The 22,646-nt window shown below is 39.2% G+C and overlaps 1 protein-coding gene across 3 annotated transcripts in view; it reads right to left on the bottom strand.

Annotated features, from left to right (window-relative positions):
• Nucleotides 1-3,694: 3,694 nt before the first annotated feature.
• The window catches only part of LOC124555232 (metaxin-2), a 56,941-nt gene continuing 37,989 nt past the window's right edge, over nucleotides 3,695-22,646 (bottom strand). For 2 of the 3 annotated variants that reach the window (XM_047129090.1, XM_047129091.1), the window contains exons 4-7: nucleotides 19,221-19,313; nucleotides 11,213-11,377; nucleotides 7,369-7,445; nucleotides 3,695-3,952 (exon numbers count right to left, since the gene is read on the bottom strand). In XM_047129090.1, coding sequence (XP_046985046.1) covers nucleotides 3,793-3,952; nucleotides 7,369-7,445; nucleotides 11,213-11,377; nucleotides 19,221-19,313 — 495 coding nt within the window. In that variant the 3' untranslated portion in view covers nucleotides 3,695-3,792. Of the gene's footprint in view, nucleotides 3,953-4,980; nucleotides 5,057-7,368; nucleotides 7,446-11,212; nucleotides 11,378-19,220; nucleotides 19,314-22,646 lie in introns of those variants that run through there. The other variant, XM_047129092.1, reaches the window with a different exon arrangement.

The raw sequence follows: 22,646 nt of genomic DNA, 5'->3' as shown, positions 1-22,646 counted from the left end.
ATTGGTTCTTCTGATAGACCTATTACTTTGCCTTGAAATTCTTAACAAAGCACAGTGTAATTACAGTCAACTTGAAAAAGAAGTGTTCACCGTTATCTATGGGGTTACCAAGTGCTTCCAATATGTGTACAGTTGGAAGTTCTATTAGATTACAGATCATCAGCCTTTAACAGCCTTGTTCAATTCTTCCAAGCCTGCCCCACTTTGGACAGCGCAAAACTTGTAATGTTGGGCTCTAGTATTGTCCAACTATCAGTACGAGTTTTTGCACAGGCCCACTACCCAACATTCGAATGCTGACTTCTTGTCTCAGTTACCGCTCAATACTGCCACAGTGGTTGATTCATCTGAGGAATTGTGGATTCAAATCGATACTCAGGATTTTGAAAGTATTCAAAATTTTAAGTGTATTGCAACAGCATCTGCTTCTGACCCAACTCTTAAGATTTTTTTGCAACATGAACGCTATAGGTGGTTTGAAAACCATTCCCCACCCGGTGGTGTGTTGCTATTTTTCACATCACCATGCACTATTTGCATTGTCAGGTTTTCTGCTGCTACATTTGCAGAATGACAATGTGCATGTTATGATTCCTCAGTCCCTGCAGCAGGAAGTTTTGTCTTTAGTACATCAAGGCCACTGTGATGTAGCTCGCGAAAAGCAACTCACCCATCGTCATTGTACATGGCTGGGCATGGATGCCCAGACTGAGCAAATGACCTCTCGTTGCATTGTGCATGCGTAACATCAATCAGCTCCATCACAATGCCTTTTTGAGTGGCTGTGTCAGTCTGGACCATGACGACCCAATGGTTGTTGATAGTGGACGCATAGAGTACATTTCCTTGTGTTTTTATCATGACATTCACCACTGATACAAGTACAGTATCGGCTTTGTCTTCTATTTTCTGTCTTTAAGGTCTTCCCACGGCCATTGCCTTGGACAATGGACCACAATTCACATTAGTTTATTTTCAACAGTTTTGTGCTGTCAACAGCATCCACTATGTGACTAATTCACCTTTTCACCCTCAGACTAACAGTGAAGCTGAATGGTTCATTAGAAAGTTCAAAGTGACATGGAGAACCTCTGTTTCTTCTACACATACCAACAAGCCTTAAAAAATTTTCTGTCCTCCTAGCACTCGTTGCCATGTGACAGGAAGTCGCCGGCAGTATTATTACACAGACAAAGACACCATGTCCTGTAGCAGCTTCTACAGCTGCTACAGAAACATTTTGTTTCAGCTGCAGGATGAAATGTTTTTTAAAGTGTTTGGCAAGAAACGGAGTTGGGAGCACAATTTCGTGGTCTGCATTGGCATCACCATATCCATCTGCGGTGCGTTTCCGAGCATGTCAGAGACACTGCCATAGAATTTTTTCCCACAGACCCAGCTTGCTGTTGGGGTTAATAACAGCAGTCACCTCCACCTCTCTGCCAGACGCAGCTGCCACCATCCACGAGGGTGCCCATGGAGGTTGACCCGCCACTGACGTCATCGCCATTGGCATCCTGCAGCCTGGACCAATGTCCACGGACATGCTGCAGCACCCCAAGATGGTCATCATGTCAGCCCAGAAGATCCCCTTGCTGTTCACATGACTACAGCATCTGTGTCTCCAGATGCAGGCGTGCATCATGTAACCAGTTTTTTGGTAGACATTATGGTCACTCGCGAGGTGGATACTGGGGCATGGGAAGGGAGCTGCCATCAGGTACAGTTAAGCTCTGTGTCTCCTCATCTGCATCCACATTTAGTCCCCCCCCCCCCCCCTTTTCCCTATCATCGCCATATGCTACTACACAATGATGGCCTGGAGGTTTGGGGCAGGGAGTACTGTGGTGTCATTCATAGAGCAGGGTGCAAAAGCAAGGTTGGTACCTCACAACGCAACCACAAGAAAAGATAGTCCCTGAAAGTCGCACTGATGAATGAGCAACACCATTGTAGCCATGCACAGAAACGTTTCGCCACGCTGGCACATCGGCTCTCGTACTTACAGCCGAGCACATGACACCTCAACACAGTCCGCGATCACTGCATAAGACAACAGCAGTGTCTCTTAGTAGGTCAGGTGTGTGATCAATGTTTTAGGCAGAACACTACATGAAAGTTATTGGTAAATGTACTCTGAGTGAGAGATCTGTATTTTGTCTCTGTCAAGTGATTCATTAATGTGCAGACAGCTGTATAAATGCTCATGACTTTCCTGTGGAAATTGATTGTACAAAATTAAGTAATTCTTCTTATCTATGTTATAATAAAGTGAGCTAATATTTTGTGTGTTATAGTATCCACTCCGATCTCCTCCCAGAGCAAACCAAAGAACCCCGTTGTACCGATGAGTGTATTTCTCTCCAATATCACATAATAAAAATTGAAATAAACATGTTCAGCACTCTGTTTTACAGCCAGAAGTACATTTGCATGATGTCATGTGTCCTGTGCTGTGATTGCCTGATAGAAAGAATCCACGTGGGTGCCATGTTGATGTGGCAATTTTCACATTTATATTTGCATACCACAGAAATATGCAGTTTAACTCATGAATTGCATTAAAGATCTCCCTTTGGTATGATTTGCTGTGCAAAAGTAGAGGAAAATCTTACACCACTGAATGCAACCATTATCTGTATTTCAAGTTGAAAATAAACATTTCTTCATTATTAAGGACAAATGAAGTTTTGATGTTTAAACCAACAAACTTCTGAGAAAAGTGAAGGGCAAATACTGCAGGCAGAGGAGATTGAAACAGTGAAACACCGGGTTGTATCTCTTATGATTACAGATCCGTGTAAGTCTGTGTAAACAGTTCTAGGTTCTTATTGCGACCATGGGATGATACTTAACTCTATTAATGTGCCTAGAATGGCCATGTAAGGTATTCTGAATGGATACAAAAGACAACTGCCATGTCATCATCCGCCAACTTTGTTATTGGATGCAGTGTGAAAAGGATGTGGGGTCAACAAATCACTCTCCTGGCCATGGTCAGTTTTCATTACATGGAGCTGCTACTACTCGATCAAGTAACATGAGGCTGAGTGCACCCCCTTCCAGTGCACCCACCATGAAAAATCCCTGATAGCCCCAGGAGTCGAAACCACGTTCTACACATGGCAGTCAGCTGTGCTAACACTCAGCTATGGAGATGGTCTCTAACAGCACACAAATCCCTTTAGAATTCAATAGAAAAGTAATTTTCCATCCCAGCAGGATATGTGCACATTGTTATATGTCTGGTGTTGTGCTGCAAGTACTTTATTGTTTGTGTTCAGATTTTGGTTCTGGGCAGCTGTTCTGGCACTATAGTGCTATAAAAAAAATACTAGGGCATTATTTTATGGACAATCCTCATAATATCAAAATCAGCAAAAACGAATGTCAGAACTGGGTGAAAATAAACAAACCAGGCAGACAATGACAAAAAAAGAAAATTATATTTTCCTGTCTCTACCCATGGGGTAAGGAGTTTAAAGTAGGAGAAGCACACAGTTGTACACTGAAATCACAAAGATTAGCTGAAAGGTAGCATAACACTTTGGAAGGGATACCTAGGGAAGAGAAGAAGACACTCCTAATTCCAGGTCATGATGTGAAATAGTCAAAACGTTGGCAGAGAATGTCATTTCGGCATACAGGAACACTAATTATTTGACAGAAATGTTATTTCTTTGGCTGGCACATATAAGAAAACTAAATAAGCAACTTTATTAATAAACTTTAGAATTACAACTGTCTTTAAATTTTTATAACAAAAACTACTTTGTACAAAATTAGCACAATTTACTGACTAATCCTTTTGAAATATTTATTTTCAATCAATTTGCACAACTGAATTATGTTTGAATAGCCTCGGAGAATGGCTGCAAATTTGTTGTTTGGCAATGGAGTTGTTAAGATGCTAAACACGTGTCCAAATACCAGGGCATCCAACTCTGTTGGACTGAAAAATGAAAAAAGAATGTCAAAAAATCAAGTAATTATAAATGGACATGATGATTACACATCTATTTTAAAATGAGTACAATGTCAAATTCAGCATCAATAACATAAAAACAATTATGAAAGTAATACTATTTTTAAGGAAAAATACACATTCAACTGTGTTCAAAATCTTACAAATTAGTACAAACTATGAAGCAAAATGATGCTGATGGAAGAAATGTACTTCACAGAAAGTAATGCACACCACAGAAGAATTAACAAGCGCCTTATAACATGGTGCTTCATGCAAAAATTGCAGTTTTCAGATAATTCTGAAATAATAACTTAATAATATAAAAGCAACTATAAGAAGTGGAAAGTCACACAGCAGATAATCTAAAATGCAAGGTCACAAGAAACTTAGTGCAGGCAGTGGAGAAAGGTTTTAGTAGAAAGAGGTTTACAATAATGGCCATTTTCATATACATATATTTTCAGTACCCTATTGCAAGCAACACAACATGAAAGGCCTTGGAATATGCAACATTTCACGCATTTCAGGTCATCCTTTCAGAAGATACCTGCTAATGTCAGGTTTTAAAATGCCATTTCACATCTTTCTTGTCAGTAGAATTTTTCTGTTTTTCTTTGTTATTTCCTAATTTAATATATTCAGTAACACCATAGTACATTTTCAGTAACACCATAGTAGGTACAGTTCTCCAACTGAGTGTGATACAAGAGAGGAGCGATATAGCACAGGATAACAACGGGAATATGCAGGTAAAGAAAACTTGCTCAGGTGCAGGAAGGTATAAATCCACTGGGATAAAACAGAATGGGGGTATGGGAAAAAGATGAGAAAACAATGCACAGGAGTAAATTATTCCTACACACGTAACTGGAATGTCAGATATCTATGAAACTGGTGAGAGGTTGTAGTTAAGGCAAATGAGGGGGCACATGATCCGAGGGAGTACATGAATAAAAAGAAGAGAGTGATGCATTCTGTGCAGTTTTCCCCTATCAGCCTGACACTACACATTTCAGTTGTTCCCTCACCTAGCAAGTCCCAACAATAGGCATGTTCCATATGGGGATGCAATTCCTGCTTCCAACTGTCCTGAAAAAAATTGATATAAATAGGAGGGTACCATTCTCACTTGTTTGTTTAATATTGATAACCCCATAACAAACACTATGATTGCAGAATAGGCATCTCCATACATGCATTAACGTAAAATTCCAAATTTAATGTTCAGCACACATGTAGAATTTCAAAAAATAGATCAAACTACTTCACACACACACACACACACACACACACACACACACACACACACAGAGAGAGAGAGAGAGAGAGAGAGAGAGAGAGAGAGAGAGAGAGAGAAGAGCATCCTGGCCCGAGATGCAGAGTAACGACACCAGAAAATGTTGAAAGGGTAAGGCAAGCGGCAGTCAGAAACCCAGGACGGTCAGCTAGACATCATGCTACTGAGTTACGAATCAATCGTGAATCGGTTAGACGAATTTTGCATAAAGAATTAAAATTCCATCCCTACAAAATGCTTATTGTCCAACAACTTAAGGAAACTGATTTTGCTGTACGAGAAGACTTCGCATACAGAATGCAAGTGATTTTGGGATAGAATAAAAATGAAATTTTATTAATGAGTGATGAAGCTCATTTTCATTTAAACGGGACTGTGAATAAGCAAAACCTACGTTACTCGGCTCCAGAGCATCCACACCTTATCCACCAGCGTCCTCTACACTCAGAAAAAGTAACAGTCTGGTGTGCTCTTGGCTCTGTTGGCATTATTGGACCTTATTTTTTTTTTTAAGAGAACAGGGCCACAGTTACTGTTAATTCGGTTTGTTACATTCGTAAGCTTGAAACATTCTTGAAACCAGAACTAAGAAGACGACGAATCCCTTTAAAACGCGTTTGGTTCCAGCAGGATGGGGCAACATCGCACACCGCAAACACTTCAATGACCGTTCTTAGACGCATGTTTCCTGGCCGGATTATCTCACGTTTTGGCAATGTTCCTTGGCCTCCCAGGTCTCCCGACTTGTCAGTATGTGACTTTTTTCTGTGGGGGTACCTTAAGAACTGTCTATAACCACAAAATTTGGATGAGTTGAAGAATGCAATCATTCAAGAAATTGCTGCCATCCCTGCAGAGATTTTAGTCCGTGTGATGAAGGATTCTGAGAAGAGACTTGAGTCCTGCATTCGAAATGATGGAAATCACCTTGACGACATTATTTTTCACAAATAACTTTGTTAACTAAAATGGAAAATAATGAGCTTTGATTTGCGTAAATAAACATGCAATAATTTTAAAGTTGGCCAAGTATTATTTCATTAAAAACCATCTGTCTCCCGTGTGTCACCCTCTACCTTTTATTAATAGTGTGCGAATATTAGAGAATATAGTTGTCTCATAGTTTAGAAACTTTATTTCATTGAGAAACAATTGGAAGCCACCTGAATAACAAAATCCTTGTACTAGTTAATGTTTCTTCATATCAGAAAATGGATCTGAGACTAACATCACATCCCAGAGAAGACAATGTGTCCACCAATGAAATAACAAGTACAAGTAGTATTTTATAACTATAGATGTGGATGAGGGATGTGATGCAACATACTTAAAATAGTGATCAACGTCTGTTTCAAACACAGATCATTGAACATTAAGAACTGAAGAACCCATTATGCAATGAATCCTGAAAAGAAGGGGAAGGTGGACTACTGTGTGGCTTAAACACTGTGGTTTAAGTATTAGCAGAAGGGTGAGATATAACACACAAGATATGTTGGTGGACGAAGTTTGGAGGGCAGTGCCTGTCTGTGATGGCCAGGGTTAAAGTCTTCATAATACTGAGAAAGAGACTGCTGATTAATTGTCTTCACTCATTGTATGCCATCCAGTAGTTTCCATTATGATATAAGATGTAATAGTTAAATGTTTAAAAATGCCATGTATGAATAAGTAATCAAATTCTTCACAAAATTCTTGAATTTTGAAGAAAAATTCTTGCACTCTGTTTTACATTAGAGACTTCTCCCCACTCTGATTATCCTATCTCACATCTCAAAACTTGACATTTTTAACAAAATGATATGAAAGTTGCATCTAATGTATTACTACAAGTAACATTAACTAAACAGCCATGTGGATGTGCACAATATCAGGAATTAAATCCTTTATTAAAATTATCTGATTTTTATAATTTACAAAATTGTACACTGCTTTAAATAATTCTCATTTTATGCATATATTTAACATGCTGGCTCAATTTTGAATACAGGGTATCAAGTGGAAGGAGAGAATCCATGTGACTAAAATATAAATATGTTGCTTGTTACATTAATTAGTAAAAGCTGGTAAGTGGATCATACAAATGAGGGGAGGGAAAACTTACTTGTCTCCAAAATAAAATGGCTTGTCACCCAGTCGCTCAGATAAGGCATTACAGCAGGTTTCTACTTCTTCGTACACCTACAAAATAAACAGTTCCCTAACAATGAGCAACAAATATCTGAAAACTGCTTTGGCCATAAAAAAATAAAACAACTTGTAATAGCATAAATTCTAAGAGAAGGAAATTGTTGCAAAATATATCTCATAGTATATCACTTTGTGAGTGCACTAGCAGCTGAATCATCTTTCTTTTATTTATTTAATCTGATTAGATTAGAGCCTTCTTATAATGTACCATGGTTTTACACCTAAAGTATTCTTTACACCATACCTATTTAAGAAATGATACTTTTAATATGATAAGTAGTAATAAAATGGTATTAATATAACTGAAAAAGATTTGACTGTATATAAAGAGAATGTGAATAACAGTACTGAATCCAAACTAACAACATTAATACTAGTGGTATTGCCACTGCTGCTGCTGCTGCTAATGATGATAATGGTAATAATAAATAGCTAATTATGAGGGACAGAAATTTAGATACACTGCACCAAGTAAGAGCTTTGGGAAATGAGGAACATCTGGTTGGAAAGAAGTGTACTTAGTTGTAAAGTTAATTCAGATATTACTGTTGCTTTAACAGATATGCCATTAACAGTCTTCTGAAGCTGGGACTGTTATTCAGCTCTCTGACATAATGGAGGAAGTCATTTCAGAGTTGGCTTCCTACTACTGAAAAGGACTTAGAGAAAGCGGTCTAGTGATGGGACCGAAGTAATTCAACTCTGACAGGAATGAATGTTTCCACTGCACTGTTTAGACAGGGCATTAAAGTTGAGGAAAGGTATGAGGGACTGTATACACTGATACAACAAGAGAAGAGAGAGAGTGTGTAAAAATCTCTGTTCCTGTATAGTAGCCAGGATAGCTGTGCATAAGATTGTGAAATACAATCAAAAAGTCAAACATCACAGATACAGATTGATGGTCTCATACACTTACAAGCTGTCAATATACCATGTTTACCCAAATATGAGATGACCTTCAATATAAGACAACCCTCCCTTTATTTTTTTTTAAAAAAAAGGCTCCTTGAGAAAAATTTATTTTTCACATATTCTGAATAATCAAAATTACAAATTTTTATTGACATGAAGTATCTGCCAAAAAGTTAAAATTATACATATTATATACTTATGCCTTTTGTTGATTGTCCACACATTTTGATAACACTAGGAGAAATAAAATAAACAAAAAGAAATGGTGTACATTAATTTTCAGACCATTTTCTTTTCTACCTGTTTTGCTTACTAACCCAGCAGTCTGTGGTATCACTATTTTAATCATCATCATCATCATCATCATCATCCAAACAGCATAGCTGTGAAATTTATATATTTGTTGTCACAAATATTTGGTTGTTTTGTCCAAATATGATGCTATTTTTGAGATTGCCATTATGGTAGGAACTGTGAACAATGCCGTTTTTTCCACATACATATCAGATTTTGCTTCCACACTGACAGGTGAATGTCACAATGTCTCGTTTCAAAACATTTTGCCTGCCTGCTGCTCTGTCATTCGCTGTGTAAGGCCAGCTGCCACATTCCCTTTCATTCTGACATATATGACGGTGAGCACTGACATATTGCAGCAAGAAACATGTAACTATGCCACTGGTCCCTTCCTATCTAGACTTCTACCACCTCCTGCAGAAATTAATACTATTGTTGAGTATTTATACAATTTTAAAGTCAATTCAATTCCGACTACAAATGGATTCAAGCAAACTGTGGTTTAAACATGGTAGAAGCTCATAAAAGCCAAAGCATGTGGTGTAGATTTCCACGGTTGGCAACAACGAAATTTGCTGCTCGCTCACCTCTCCCCTCCCCTCTATCATAATAGTTCTCTGCTGAGCTGGTGTCACTGTTTCCTTTCCAACCCTTCCTAAGTGCTGACCTTGAGCAACTGCGAAAAATAGATTCCAACATGATGAAATTTGCTGCTCGATCATCACTCCCCTACCAACAATCATAATAGTTCTCAACCAACCTGGTGTCACTGCTCCCCTTCCAACTCTTCTGAGGTGCTGACCTCGAACAACTTGAAAGACAGATTGCAATATCTTCTAGTAAGCAGGTGATATATATATATATAAAAACAACTAATACATAAATAAAAGTTTACAGTTACAATTCAGTCCCATTCTTGAACTTTTGCTCATACCGCGATCTAGTGATGTCTGTTGGTACTATCTCCATGACAGGTCTTGCCACTGCAATTTATTCTTGTGATAACAATTATGGTCAGTTTAATATGTTTTATTTCCTTTGTTAGACATTACATTCTGGATTAATTTTCCTTCTCATTTCAACTGAATGTCACCATCATTTTCTAGAGTTGGTAATGTTTTTTACCCAGTATTCTAATAATACATGACAGTGACTGAATTTCTCATTTGCAATGCACTTAGAAAAACAATAATCATTAAAGTCTCTCATAACCAAATAAAATATTGGTATGGGTTCTGAATCAAGTAATGATTTTTGAAGGAGTACATGTCTGTTTTGGAATGTTACCTTTATTTAAGAAGCAACATTAATGTTTGTACACTGTATCTGTACATGTATTAGAATGTTTATTGTAAACCTGTTCAAATACAACAAAAGTTTGTAAGGTGATAGAATTTAATGCTATTTCCTTCTCCGTTTCACAAAATTATCAAATTTTAATCAGAACAATAGACCGTCGCTGTGGCTAGTTCATAGTTTCTTATGTATCTCGTGCAAGTCAATGTCACATGATTGTATCAAGTGCCTAGGCCTATTGGGAAATCTTGAGCCTGTTGGAACATTAGTATCATTTGCAGAGCCCTGCCCTTCTGCATTCTTCAGAAGAACTCTGCACGTGACCTCAATAGCCAAAGCTTCATCTCTAAATGTAAGATGACCCCCAAATACTCTACTAAATAACATAAAAATGGTAACCTCAGCAGTAATAATTTAATCTGCAAATATAAGACAACAGTGTATTGTTTGAATTATGAATCTGGGAAAAAAACCTCATGTTATAATCGGGTAAACATGATATTTTATTTCTTTAGCCTCTGATAGTCTACAATGGTCTGCATTTCAACATGAAGTAATAATAATGTCTTCAAAAACATGTAGGGGTAATCACATGACATAACATTTCTTCTGTTGTTACAAATGAACTATATGAAGAAACTATTCACATTCTATATTAAGAGGTCAAGCTAATAATGTTTGTTCCTCACAACTTTTAGTTATACTTCCAAATTTGAACTTCAATAAAACTTTCAGTGTGCAGTAGAAGGTACACTGTAACAAAAGCTTCTGACACTAGGAGACAAGTACTGTCATAAAAAAGCTTTGAGTTGAGCCCCAGTGAGTGTTCGTACACAATTTCAATTTCTCTTCTAGGCTATAGTCTGTAGAAACTGATACATGCAAATTGCAACTGCTTACAAAAGTCCTGTTGGGAATCTTCCACTGTGAACTCTAAGATTTCCAGGAAGAACATCAGGAATACTGTCCACCATTTCAAACGAACAGACCTCTCTTTCTTTAAGATAAAACTTTTTCCTCTCCTTCACTGTGGTGATATTCTTTTTACAAAGAGTTCATATATGAAAGCATAGAAGTATTCAGAAAGCAGCTGAATACGTTTTACAATTCATGCAACATGGACACTTAATTTGAAGTTCTTAATGTTAATTTATGGGCACAGTGTTGTTAAAAAACAGTACGTTGTCTTTTAAAGAAAATCTATAAAGAGGAAAAAATAGAGAAAAGTCACAGAAGTTAAAGAAACATACCTCCTCTAATGTTTTGTTTGCCCATCCGAGAACTGATAATTTCTTCATAACCTGACTCCTCTTTTGCCAGTTAACAACATGATTCAATGGCCACGGATAAACTGAACCATTTCTAGGCAATGTAACTTCTTTCATTGTTCTTTTGTCACACCAGCAAATATAAAGCTGAAATAAACATAAATAATGTATATAAAATGTAAATTTCGCAGTTTTAATTTTTTAGACTGTCTTCCACAAACACAGAGGGCACTGAATATATTGCACACTTTTGCTATCCTCATGAGCATCTTTTATGACTATTCACCTTAGCTTGCTCCAAATCAGTTAGGATAATACTGCCAGGATATAACACAGCCATCATCAAAAAGGCTTTCTTTATTTCTGCATGTTCTTCACACTCTAATGAAGGTGCTAACCCATAATTTTATCTATCGAATAACTTGTCAAAACAGTTACACAGTCAGGCACTGACTACATTACTACGGGCCCTAACTGTTTATGTTTGTTTATAATTACTAGATCTGAAATGGTTAGCAGTAAAGAGAAGCATAGCGACATTTTGTTGCTTAAGGCGGAAACTGGAAAATATATATTAATTATACACAGATAAGGCTGAGGTGGCAGTGGTACACATGTACCCTCTGCCACACAATGTAAGAAGGCTTGCAGAACATTGATGTAGATATAAAAACACTAGGAAGGCTACAAATGAAGTGTCTATATAAAACCAAAGGGTAGTGTATCTGCAGGTAAACTGCAGCACAGGACAGAGCAAGTTTGGTTGCCAGGTATAATGTTTTCTTTTATTTTTACTTCCTTTCTTTCAGTTGTCCTCTTGCTCTCGGCACTGGTAAACTGCTACTTACAACATTAACTACACACTTCTTCTCTATTCTGAACCTGAACTACATGTCTCATAATCATTTCTTCCTTTACATAGGGAATTGCACTACTCAGTTTAATTATTGGAAAACCAAATTGACAAAAGAATTTATTTAAAAATGTGAATGATATACACTGAGGTAACGAATGTCATGAGATATCTCCTAATATCGTGTAGGACCTCACTTTGCCTGACACAGTGCAGCAACTTCATGTGGCATGTACTCTACAAGCCCACTGCAGAAATACTGAGCCATGCTGCCCCTACAGCCATCTATAACTGTTGAACTGTTGCTGGTGGAGGATTTTGTGCCTGAACTGACCTGTTGATTATGTCCCATAAATGTTCCATGGGATTAATGTCAGGTGATATGGGTGGCCAAATCATTCGCTCGAAGCATTCAGAATGTTCTTCAAACCAGTTGTCAACAATTGTGGCCCAGTGCTAATTCCGTCACTGTTTGGGAAGATAAAATGAAGTCCATGAATGGCTGCAAATGGTCTCCAAGTAGCCGAACATTTCCAGTCAATGATCAGTCCAGTTGGGAGAGAGGACCCAGTCCATTCAACGTAAACACAGCTCACACCATTATGGAGCAGTCACCAATTTCCACAGTGCCTTGTTGACAACCTAGGTCCAGCTTTGTGGGGTCTGTGCCACACTTGAACCCTACAATTGGCTCTTACCAACTAAAATTGGGACTCATCTGAACAGGCCACAGTTTTCCAGCCAACTAGGGTCCAACCAATATGGTCACGAGTCCAGGAGAGATACTGCAGGAGGTGTGTGTTGTTTCTGTGGTTATTTCATGCACAGTTGCTTGTCTGTTAGCACTGACAACTCTACGCAAACACTACGGCTCTCAGTCATTAAGTGAAGGTCATCGGCAACTGCACTGTCTGTGGTGAGAGATAATGCATGAAATCTGGTATTCTCGGCACACTCTTGACACTACTGATCTCAGAATATTGAATTCCCTAATGATTTCTGAAACAGAATGTCCCATGCATCTAGCTCCAGCTACCATTCCATGTTCAAAGTCTGTTAATTCCCCATCGTGTGGCCATAATCACACTGGAAACCATTTCATATATATCACCTGTGCACAAACGACATCTGCTAATGCACTGTCCTCTCACACCTTGTGTACGCAATAAGGTCGCCATCTGTATATGTGCATATCACTATCCCATGACTTTTGTCACCTCAGTGTGCTAAATAGGACGCATGGTATTGGGTAAATCTGAAACAATCATTTACTGAAAACAAGTTTTAACTATATTTAGTATCTCAATCATTAAAGTTGTCTATGAAGCAAAAGTTGTTCAGTGTTCGTATATGGAAAATCATGTGATGTAAAGCTAGGCAATGAGTTCAACCCATGCAAATAACAATTGCATGTAAAATATAATACATGGTTTTATTTTATAATGTGAGCTGAAAGTACGTAACAACTTCGGCCAGTCACACTGAGCAGCTAGTTCATTTCCACAATGAACAAAAGCCTTTAGTTTTTATAAAAATAAATCATCTGCTTTCACCAAGCAGTTATAGTAGAACAAATTGCACATCATAACTTATGTAAATAATGGAGGCCAACAAGCAATGAATGCAATCATGTTATACAAAATTTTACTGTTCTGCACACACTCATCAATATACACAAGAGAATCTCCTAAGTCTGTCTACTCTTAATAATGTTATACCAAGAATGTGTGAATTGTTGACATTATGTTGAGCCAAATAAAGTATGCATACTAAGTGCTGCAGGCTATTGCACAACTGTGTCGAAGTGAAAGCAAAATGAATTACATTACTTTTATATAGTTAACATCTTTAACTTCCTACTAGGTAATACAAATTCTGAATGGACTGCCATCTGCTCTGTCTTGTGTATTGGGGCTCTTGACACCAGGAAATATGAAACAAATGACTAGGTCTCACTTACATCATCATCATCATCATCATCATCATCATCATCGCCACCGCCACACCATTTATGATATTTAATATAATTGTAGTTGACAGCAATATTTCTATCTATCTTTCCTTCCTGCTTCCTCTCTCTTGGAGAATGAAGACAAGTTTTCAGTGCACAGAGCTCTGAGATATTAGTTATGGAAGGTCAGTATAATAGATAAAATAAATAATGTCTACATCCTTTAGTACAATATTTACTGTTGACACTATAGTGTTTTAAAATATTGTGTGTTGGTTGTTAAAAACAGAGAAAATTTTTCTTCTTTAGGGCCAGCAGCATATGTATCTGATAATGATATAATGTCGCAAGAGTGGAACTGTCTAACTGCTGTCACATCATAATTAACATTTTATTTTACACATCTGGACATAACATTTACCATCTTACTACAGCAGTGACAGTTATAAAACAGCCCACTAACGACGTAATATGGACATCACATCAATCTAGACGTAACTCCCGATTGGCTTCTGTCTCGGGTTCTTCGGCCGATGTTCATCTAATGATTTTACTGATGTTTCACCAGCACGAGTGGCTGGCATTGTCAAAGCTTCACCCTCCATTGCCGTTAGTGAACTGGAGCCGAGCTTGTGGGCGCAGACTATATGTACCTGGCGCGCCAACACCCGAGAGCTTCTCTGCGGTCATTTCCGGTGCGGTTCTCCTCTTGCTACCTGCAACGGTTGTTCGCTGCAGTACGGGAAGCCAGGATCCATTTACCTTAAGGCTTTCCTCTTTATTGTTGAAACTGTTCACGCGTTTTTGTATTTATACAGCTTTTCTGAACAAGCGCGTGTGATAGTGCTTCTCTACAGCCAGAACTTCCGTGTCGGCGAATTTTATTACGTGGTTGGTCTCACTCAGTGCGTACTCTGCCACGGTCGATTTCTCTACCTGCCCCAACCTGCAATGTTGCTTATGTTTTTTGATCCTGGTGTTAATTGATCATCCAGTCATTCCAATATAACTTTTCCGCATGTGCATGATATACGGTATATTCCAGACATTGCAAGTGGGTCCCTTTTCTCCTTTGCTGATCTAATGCTCTAAGACACTATTTGATCTTCCTTGCCGATTTGAGAATCGTCTTTTCGCCATGTTTGCGCATTATACGGCTGATTCTGTCCGTCACTTCATTGAGAAGCTCAAGAAACTGAAACTTGCACCAAACGACATCCTGGTCAGCTTTGATGTTGTTTCTTTTTTTTACAAAAGTGCCACTCAGTGACGCTCTGGAACAGATCGGTTCCATTTGCCCGCAAGACATCAAAAAGCTCTTCACGCATGTCTCACTATGAGCTATTTCATGTGGAATGGCGATTTCTACAAACAGCTGGAAGGCGTCGCCATGGGTAGTCCTCTTAGTCCAGTGGTGGCCAACTTCTTCACGGAACAATTTGAAGTACAGGCACTGGACTTGGCGACTTGCAAACCTAAGGTGTGGTACAGATACGTCGATGATACTTTCACTGTGTAGAGCCATGGTCACGAACAGCTCGGTGACGTCCTAAGACACTTTAACAGCCTCCATGCCAACATACAATTTACCATGCAAGTAGAAAAGGACAAAAAACTGGCCATTTCTACATGTGCTGATCACAAGGGATAGCGAAAACCTGGGACACAGCGTTTATAGAAAACCGACACACACAGACTGATACCTGCACAAACTATCAAACCTCCACCCAAGCCAGAAAAGAAGCATCATTAATACGCTCGTAACGCGAGCAGGAGCCGCAGCACCTCAGACGCGAAATGCAACACCTGGAAAGTATTCTGAGGAGCAATGGGTACTCCACAAATTATATTAGAAGTGTAACAGAGCCAAACACTCAGCGAAGTAAGGAATCAGGAAAAGAAATGTCAGATACGGCCTTTCTACCATACATTCCCAGAGTGACGGACAGAATCGGCCATATATTGCACAAACATGGCGTAAAGACGATTTTCAAACCGACAAGGAAGATCAAAGAGTGTCTTAGATACGCAAAGGAGAAAAGGGACCCACTTGCAATGTTGGGATATACCGTATACCATGCACATGCGGAAAAGTTTATGTCAGAATGACTGGATGATCAATCAACACCAGGATCAAAAAACATAAGCGACATTGCAGGTTGGAGCAGGTGGAGAAATCGGCCGTGGCAAAGCACGCACTGAGTGAGACTGACCACGTAATAAAATTCGCCGACACGGAAGTTCTGGCTGTTAAGAAGCACTATCATACGTGCTTGTTCAGAGAAGCTGTAGAAGTACAAAAACACGTGAACAGTTTCAACAAGAAAGGGGAAAGCCTTAAGGCAAACGGATCCTGGCTTCCCGTACTGCAGCGAACAACCGTTTCAGGTAGCAAGAGGAGAACCGCACCGGAAATGACCGCAGAGAAGCTCTCGGACGTTGGCACGCCAGGTACATATAGTCTGCGCCTGCGAGCTCGGCTCCGGTTCACCACCGGCAATGGAGGGCGAAGCTTTGACAATGCCAGCCACTCGTGCTGGCGAAACGTCAGTAAAATCATTAGATGAACATTGGCCAAAGAACCCGAGACAGAAGCCAATAGGCAGTCTGTCAACAAGTGGCCACGAAAGCCTTAACAATTTTGTAATCTAGACGTACTTGAAAATGGTGATAAAGTCGAAACAGTCTGTCATGAGACTGCACTGCCTACATAAACCACCAGACAAACGCCCCTCTAGCATGCTTTGAAGTTCCAAGATTTTAAGTTAAACACTGAACCTTAAATTCTGTATCAGTATATTTTTTGCTGTATACGATTTCAAGTACCATTCAAAGGTATGTCAAATGTCTCTCTAATCTGTTTTCTTAGTTACGTCACAAAAATTATTTTACAAGACATTTGACTGTATTATTTTTCAATTTCTTATTATGAACTTTTTATTAACAGTTAAATATCACACCAACATAACTTTCTATGTACAACATAGCGCTAGGGCTTGAATAGAATAATTTTTGGCACATTAGTTTCATAGCTGTTCTTGACATTTGAATTTTCCTTTGAATCAGTAATTAAGCTTATCTTAATCACCAATTCATTTCAAGCATCTAAATTATTCTTTACAAAACTAGTCCTCACGCTGGTCCATTTTTCCATTTCCCATGCTCTCTTTGTCTATGAAAATTCACACACAAACCCATTGCATAATTTTTATGGAGTCTTACAGTTGTTTTGCTCAAACATCTGACCATAAAAAACTAGGTGTTTCACAGAGGCAAATGGTGACAAACAGATGGAAATTAAAGGAACACATCTGCTACAATACCCTTTACAATAGTTCTTGCTCGCAATGAGAACATAGCAGTTCTATGCAATCAAGTGGGAGCGTATTACTATAGTAATAGTAGTAGAAATAGTAGTAGTAGTAGTAACAACAATAACAAAAATAGAAGAAAAACAGATACAAACATGTAGTACCGAACCACAATATTATTGCACTTGGCCTCCTGTGGCCATTATCAGAAACACGCAGTGGCGTTACATTAAACATGTATAGTGACGACTAAGGAAAATGCATTTCTCCACCAATGCTTTCAGGTAAACTGTGAATATACTATCAAGTGCTTTAGCATGTCCTCATGAAATATCACCAGAAATGCAGTGTGATGTTATCATGAATACCCTATGAGTGGAAAACAGGAGGAGGTGTCATGGAAGTGGCCACACTCAGATGGAAAAGAGCTTATATTCAAAGTTGTACAATATTGGCAGGAAGAATAAAAGCAGAAGTAGGTAATCATGCCTCTACAGGAAGCAGACTTGTGGGTCGAAAAAATGATAGGAAAGTCAGAAAGAACAGTAAAATACATTTTGAAAGACTTTAAGAAAGAGGAAGAAATCAGGGAAAAATTAAAACTCTTAGCAAACAACAGAATTCTAGAAAATTACTTTTTCTAGGCGACTTCAACAAAGCACTTATTTGAAGAAAATTTTTGGAGCATAACGTGCAGAAGAAGGAAACATTGGAAAAGCTGCTTATATTTTCAAAAACTGAAATATATTTCCAGAGGGAAAGGGAAAATTTGGAAAATTTTGAAACAGATGGAATTTTATTTAAAAAAAAAAAAAAAAAAATTGTAAAATAAGAGAAACATCCTAACAGAGCACTCCTACATTTTTGCAAAGTGTTTTGAATACTTGAGACCCAAATAAACCAGTGGTATTCACAGATGATTTCAAATCTAAGTTCCTTGATTTTCACAATTATATGACTCGATATAATTATCAGAAATAGTTAGAAGAGGAACTGGTTCCTAATATCCCAGCTGGTAGTATTGATAATGCACCATATCATACTGTTCAGACAAATAAAGCTCCCATTACTGGAACTCGCAAAAAGGACATAACTGAATGGGTCATTCAGAGCAAAATCAGTTTTAAACCAAGCTGAACAACAAAAGAGCTTTCAAGTGTGTTACAAGCCAAAGCCTGTTTTTAAAGCAGATACAGTCTTAAAATTTAAGGGATATAATGCTCTGACGATCCCACCATACCACTGTGACCTGAACCCTATAGAGTTAATCTGGGGTACAATGAAACATAACACTGCAGGACAAAAGTTTATTCTATTAATTTAACTACCCTGAAACAGATAACCAAACAGACCTCATGTAATATTACACAAAATGTTTGGTTAGAACCTGCAACATGTCAAAGAAATTGAAAATGAATATTGATGCAGAGATGGGTTAATGGAAGACACAGTAAAGAATATAATCATCAGTATTAGTCTGAAGAGCTAAGATGAATATGCAACACGACTATGACAATAAACTTACACAGTGGATGAAATTGGAATGGATTCCGGTGAAACGGATACAGCAGATGAATCACTCAGCATTTATCCCTTATGGACCATCCACTTAATAACTATTAATCACCAAGATTAGTGCAGTTTTAATTGCATAACTGTACTTGTGCCATCCTTCCTTCATAACTGTACTTGTGCCATCCTTCCTTCATAACTGTACTTGTGCCATCCTTCCTTCATAACTGTACTTGTGCCATCCTTCCTTCCCTCCGCAACCCCGATTATATGCTGTGTCACAATCAGCCAACTGAAGCAGCCTCACTCCCAGGTGCAATAATATTGTGATTGACTAATTAAAAAAAAAAGTAGTAGCTTTACCTCAGCAACTGCAAGTACAGTGTTTACGAGTGACATGTAAGCTCTCATGTCTCCTTTGTCAGCTGTATCCAAATCATTCGTCAACGATATTCCCTAGAAAATAAAATTAAAAAATATAACATAAACCTTGCAAATCAACAGGAATCTAACAAATACGAAACATCATATATTGGAATAAAGCACTTGCTTATTCATATTAAATAAACTTGAAAAGTAATGGTATGTCAGGGTATCATGTTGAATTAATGATTAAGTCATTAGAGACAGATCACATGCATGGATTGGAGAAGAAACAGAATGCAAATTGGCCATTTTCAAAGAAATTTGCCTAATCTGATTTAAGGAAACCAAAGAAATTCTAAATCAGGAAACACATGGCATAGTGGTAACCACAAACTACTTTTATTCAGGAGGAAAAATGTGTAAATTACTGTTTTTTCTATAAATCATATGAGCTAGAAGAAATAATTTGGATAAACAAAGATTTGTTGAAACGAAGCATATTAAAAAAATTAACTAATTTCAGTGATGATGGTGAGTACTCAGTCGACACCCACCCACCCCAACCATGTGCTGAGCTTATTCCTATACACATCTTAATGACGTTTTGGGTTTTCTGCTTCCTGTAGATTGGCTTACACAGTGAGTTTTCCTTTCCTCTCAGGTTTCTATTCCCCAGTTATTATCGGGCAACTGTCGCCTGTACAGTACCCATGTCAACAGTGTAGTGCAGCTTGGTTATCATACCTGTGCAGAAGTGGAAATGAACGACATTCTTACACATATGCTGCCACTATTTTTTGTTTCCCTTTTCCTGGTGTTAATTTTGGGCTACCATCAACATGGCATTTTTGCCATTCTGGCAGGAACAGCTGCACCTATAGAGGGAACAGTAGAAGTAGAAGCAGCAACAACAGCAGCAGCAGAAGGTGCAGATTCAGGAGTTGATTCAGGGGCTGATGAACCAAAATGCAGATTTCCTTGGTACCCGTGCCAGTGGGACGCCAGGCACCTGTTGTGCAGTTTCCTCCTCCACCCCCACCACTATTTGCCAGTTTCAGTGAGTCTATGGAAAGGTGGGAGAATTACCTACACCAGTTCTTGCTACACTGTAAGGTAAGGTGTATCGTTTATCCAGTCAACAAGACCGCGTTGTTGTTGTTGTTGTTGTTAACCGCAGGTTTACACAAAGTTGTCCAGAATTTGAAGCCCTCCACTGAACCCAAGAAACTCCGCTTTGACAGGATTTGTCTGTTGCAAACTATTTTGGACATCCACCCCATGTGGTGGTTGTATGACTGCAATTCAACAAGCACCACAAGAGCCATGGGCACTCGTACGCGGCCCGGATGACCGATTTGCAGGGTCCCTCATGTAAGTGTAGTTTTCAGTGTCCCAAATGTGCTACCTCTTATCTTTGCCTGCACAAAGCTCGGCATGTTTGCATCGGTTGTGGTGTCACTATTCCCACCTGTGGTGGTTTTTGTATCCATGGCGTCATTCTCCTTCTGCTTGTTGGGCAAGCCAATGGTCCTGTCCCAACTGTCACTTGTTGCATGTCTGACGAGACTGCCCACATGTGGAAGCCACGTGTGGCATGTGCCATCGGATAGTCCACCTGACAACTGTTTGTGACAGCAGGCGAGACACGAGTCTGTCATTGGATGCCCAAGTGTTTTCACTGGACTCTGGGGCCATCCCTGAAACCGCCACGTGTTGTCCAGCCGTATTTTGCTGACAATGATTGTGGAAGGATGGCCGGTCACATTTAAGGTCAACGTAGGAATGACGATCAGCCTCATTTTGTCTTGGGGTGCCCAGCATTGCAACGCCCACTAAGTCAGGTTATGTCTTATAGTAAACAGTGCATTCCTTTGTGTTTATGCATGTTTTAAAAATGTGGAATGGCAACTTACATTGTCAGTGGTCAATTCACCATCGGTGCTAAACATTTTTGGGCTGGACGCTTTTTTGTTTTTGGCTTGCAAATCATTGATGAAGCACATTTAGTGTCTCAATCTGTTCCTTTCAACAATTTGGACTTCTTAATGTAGTCACACAGCCCACAGTTTGAGAATACCTCACGTCAGGCAGCAACTTTGGAGGCGCATGTTTCTCTTAAGCAGTCAGTGGTACCAACATTTTGTCATCCTTACCCCATTCCCTTTGCAATGCGTGGCAAGGTAAAGGCCAAGCTGCAGTGCTGGCAAGATCAAGTCATCATTTCTCCACTTCGTTGAGTCAGTGGGTTGGTTGGATGGTGGTGATTCAGAAGCCTAATGGTGCAGCACACCCTTGCGGTGATTTTTCACTGCCAGTCTATACGTGATGTGCTGCAGATTTGTATCCTATTCCATAGCAGGCAGAGTTTCTGGAAAAGGTGTTGGGGAACCAGCATCTTTTTGTGCATCGTCTCACCACAATACCTAACCGCAGTTGCCTTTGATGAGGGTTCTTGGACTTCATTGGTCCTCAACACTGGCTTTGTGCTTTACCAGTTTAATCGCTTGCCTTTTGGCAACTTGTCTGTGCCTCAAATTTATGAACTGTATTTCAACCAGTTGACTGAAGACATTCCCTGTTGCATCCGTTATCTTGATGAAATCTGGGTACTACTCTGGAGGAGTATTTACGAAACCTTCAGTCAGTTTCCAATGCCTCCTGAAGAACAGTCTTCACTGCATTTGGAAAAGTGCAGGTTTTTCTGCCCAAAGGTGCATTTTTTGGGTCATGCGCATATCCCTACAGACAACCATACTGAAGCCATCGTCAACCTGCCAGCACCCAAGAACCTGAAAGCGCTCCAGTCTTATTTGGGTGAGATTCTGTATTATGCTCAGTCCATTCCCCAGTCAGCACACATCTGCCAACCTCTTAACTGGCTTCACCAGAAAGGCATTAAGTTCGTCTGTAGACTGTCAACCAGCTATTCAGTCTATCAAGCAGTGTTTACCCTTTGCTCCCTGTATGGCTTCTTTTTACACCAGTAAAACCTTTAACCCTGGCCTGTGAAGTGTCCCAGTATGGTACTGGCGCAGTCATGAACCATCGGAATCAGGAGGACAATGAACAGTCCATTGCTTACGCATTAAAGATGCTTCCCGCTGTGCAGCATAATTACTCACAACTGGAAACAGAGGTGCTTCCTATTATTTTTGGAGTTAAAGAGTTTCACGTTTTCTTGTGTGGGATGAGGTTCCTCCTCATCACTGACCACAAGCTGCTGTTTTCCTTTCTCAGCCTTCATTCCAAGCTGCTCAATATGACTGTCCACCAACTGTATTGGTGGGCCCTCATTCTCAGTAACCACTGTTATGACATTCGATACCACTCCACCGCCCAGCATGTCAGTGCAGATGCACTATCGCAGCTACTGGTGAGGCCTGCTCCAAAGTTCGACTCACAGGAGGCTCTTGTGTTTGCATT

This window comes from Schistocerca americana, chromosome X (assembly GCF_021461395.2).
Source record: "Schistocerca americana isolate TAMUIC-IGC-003095 chromosome X, iqSchAmer2.1, whole genome shotgun sequence".
NCBI lineage: Eukaryota > Metazoa > Arthropoda > Insecta > Orthoptera > Acrididae > Schistocerca > Schistocerca americana.
Note: the sequence above shows the minus strand (reverse complement) of the source record. Positions and strands in the feature narration are given on the sequence as shown.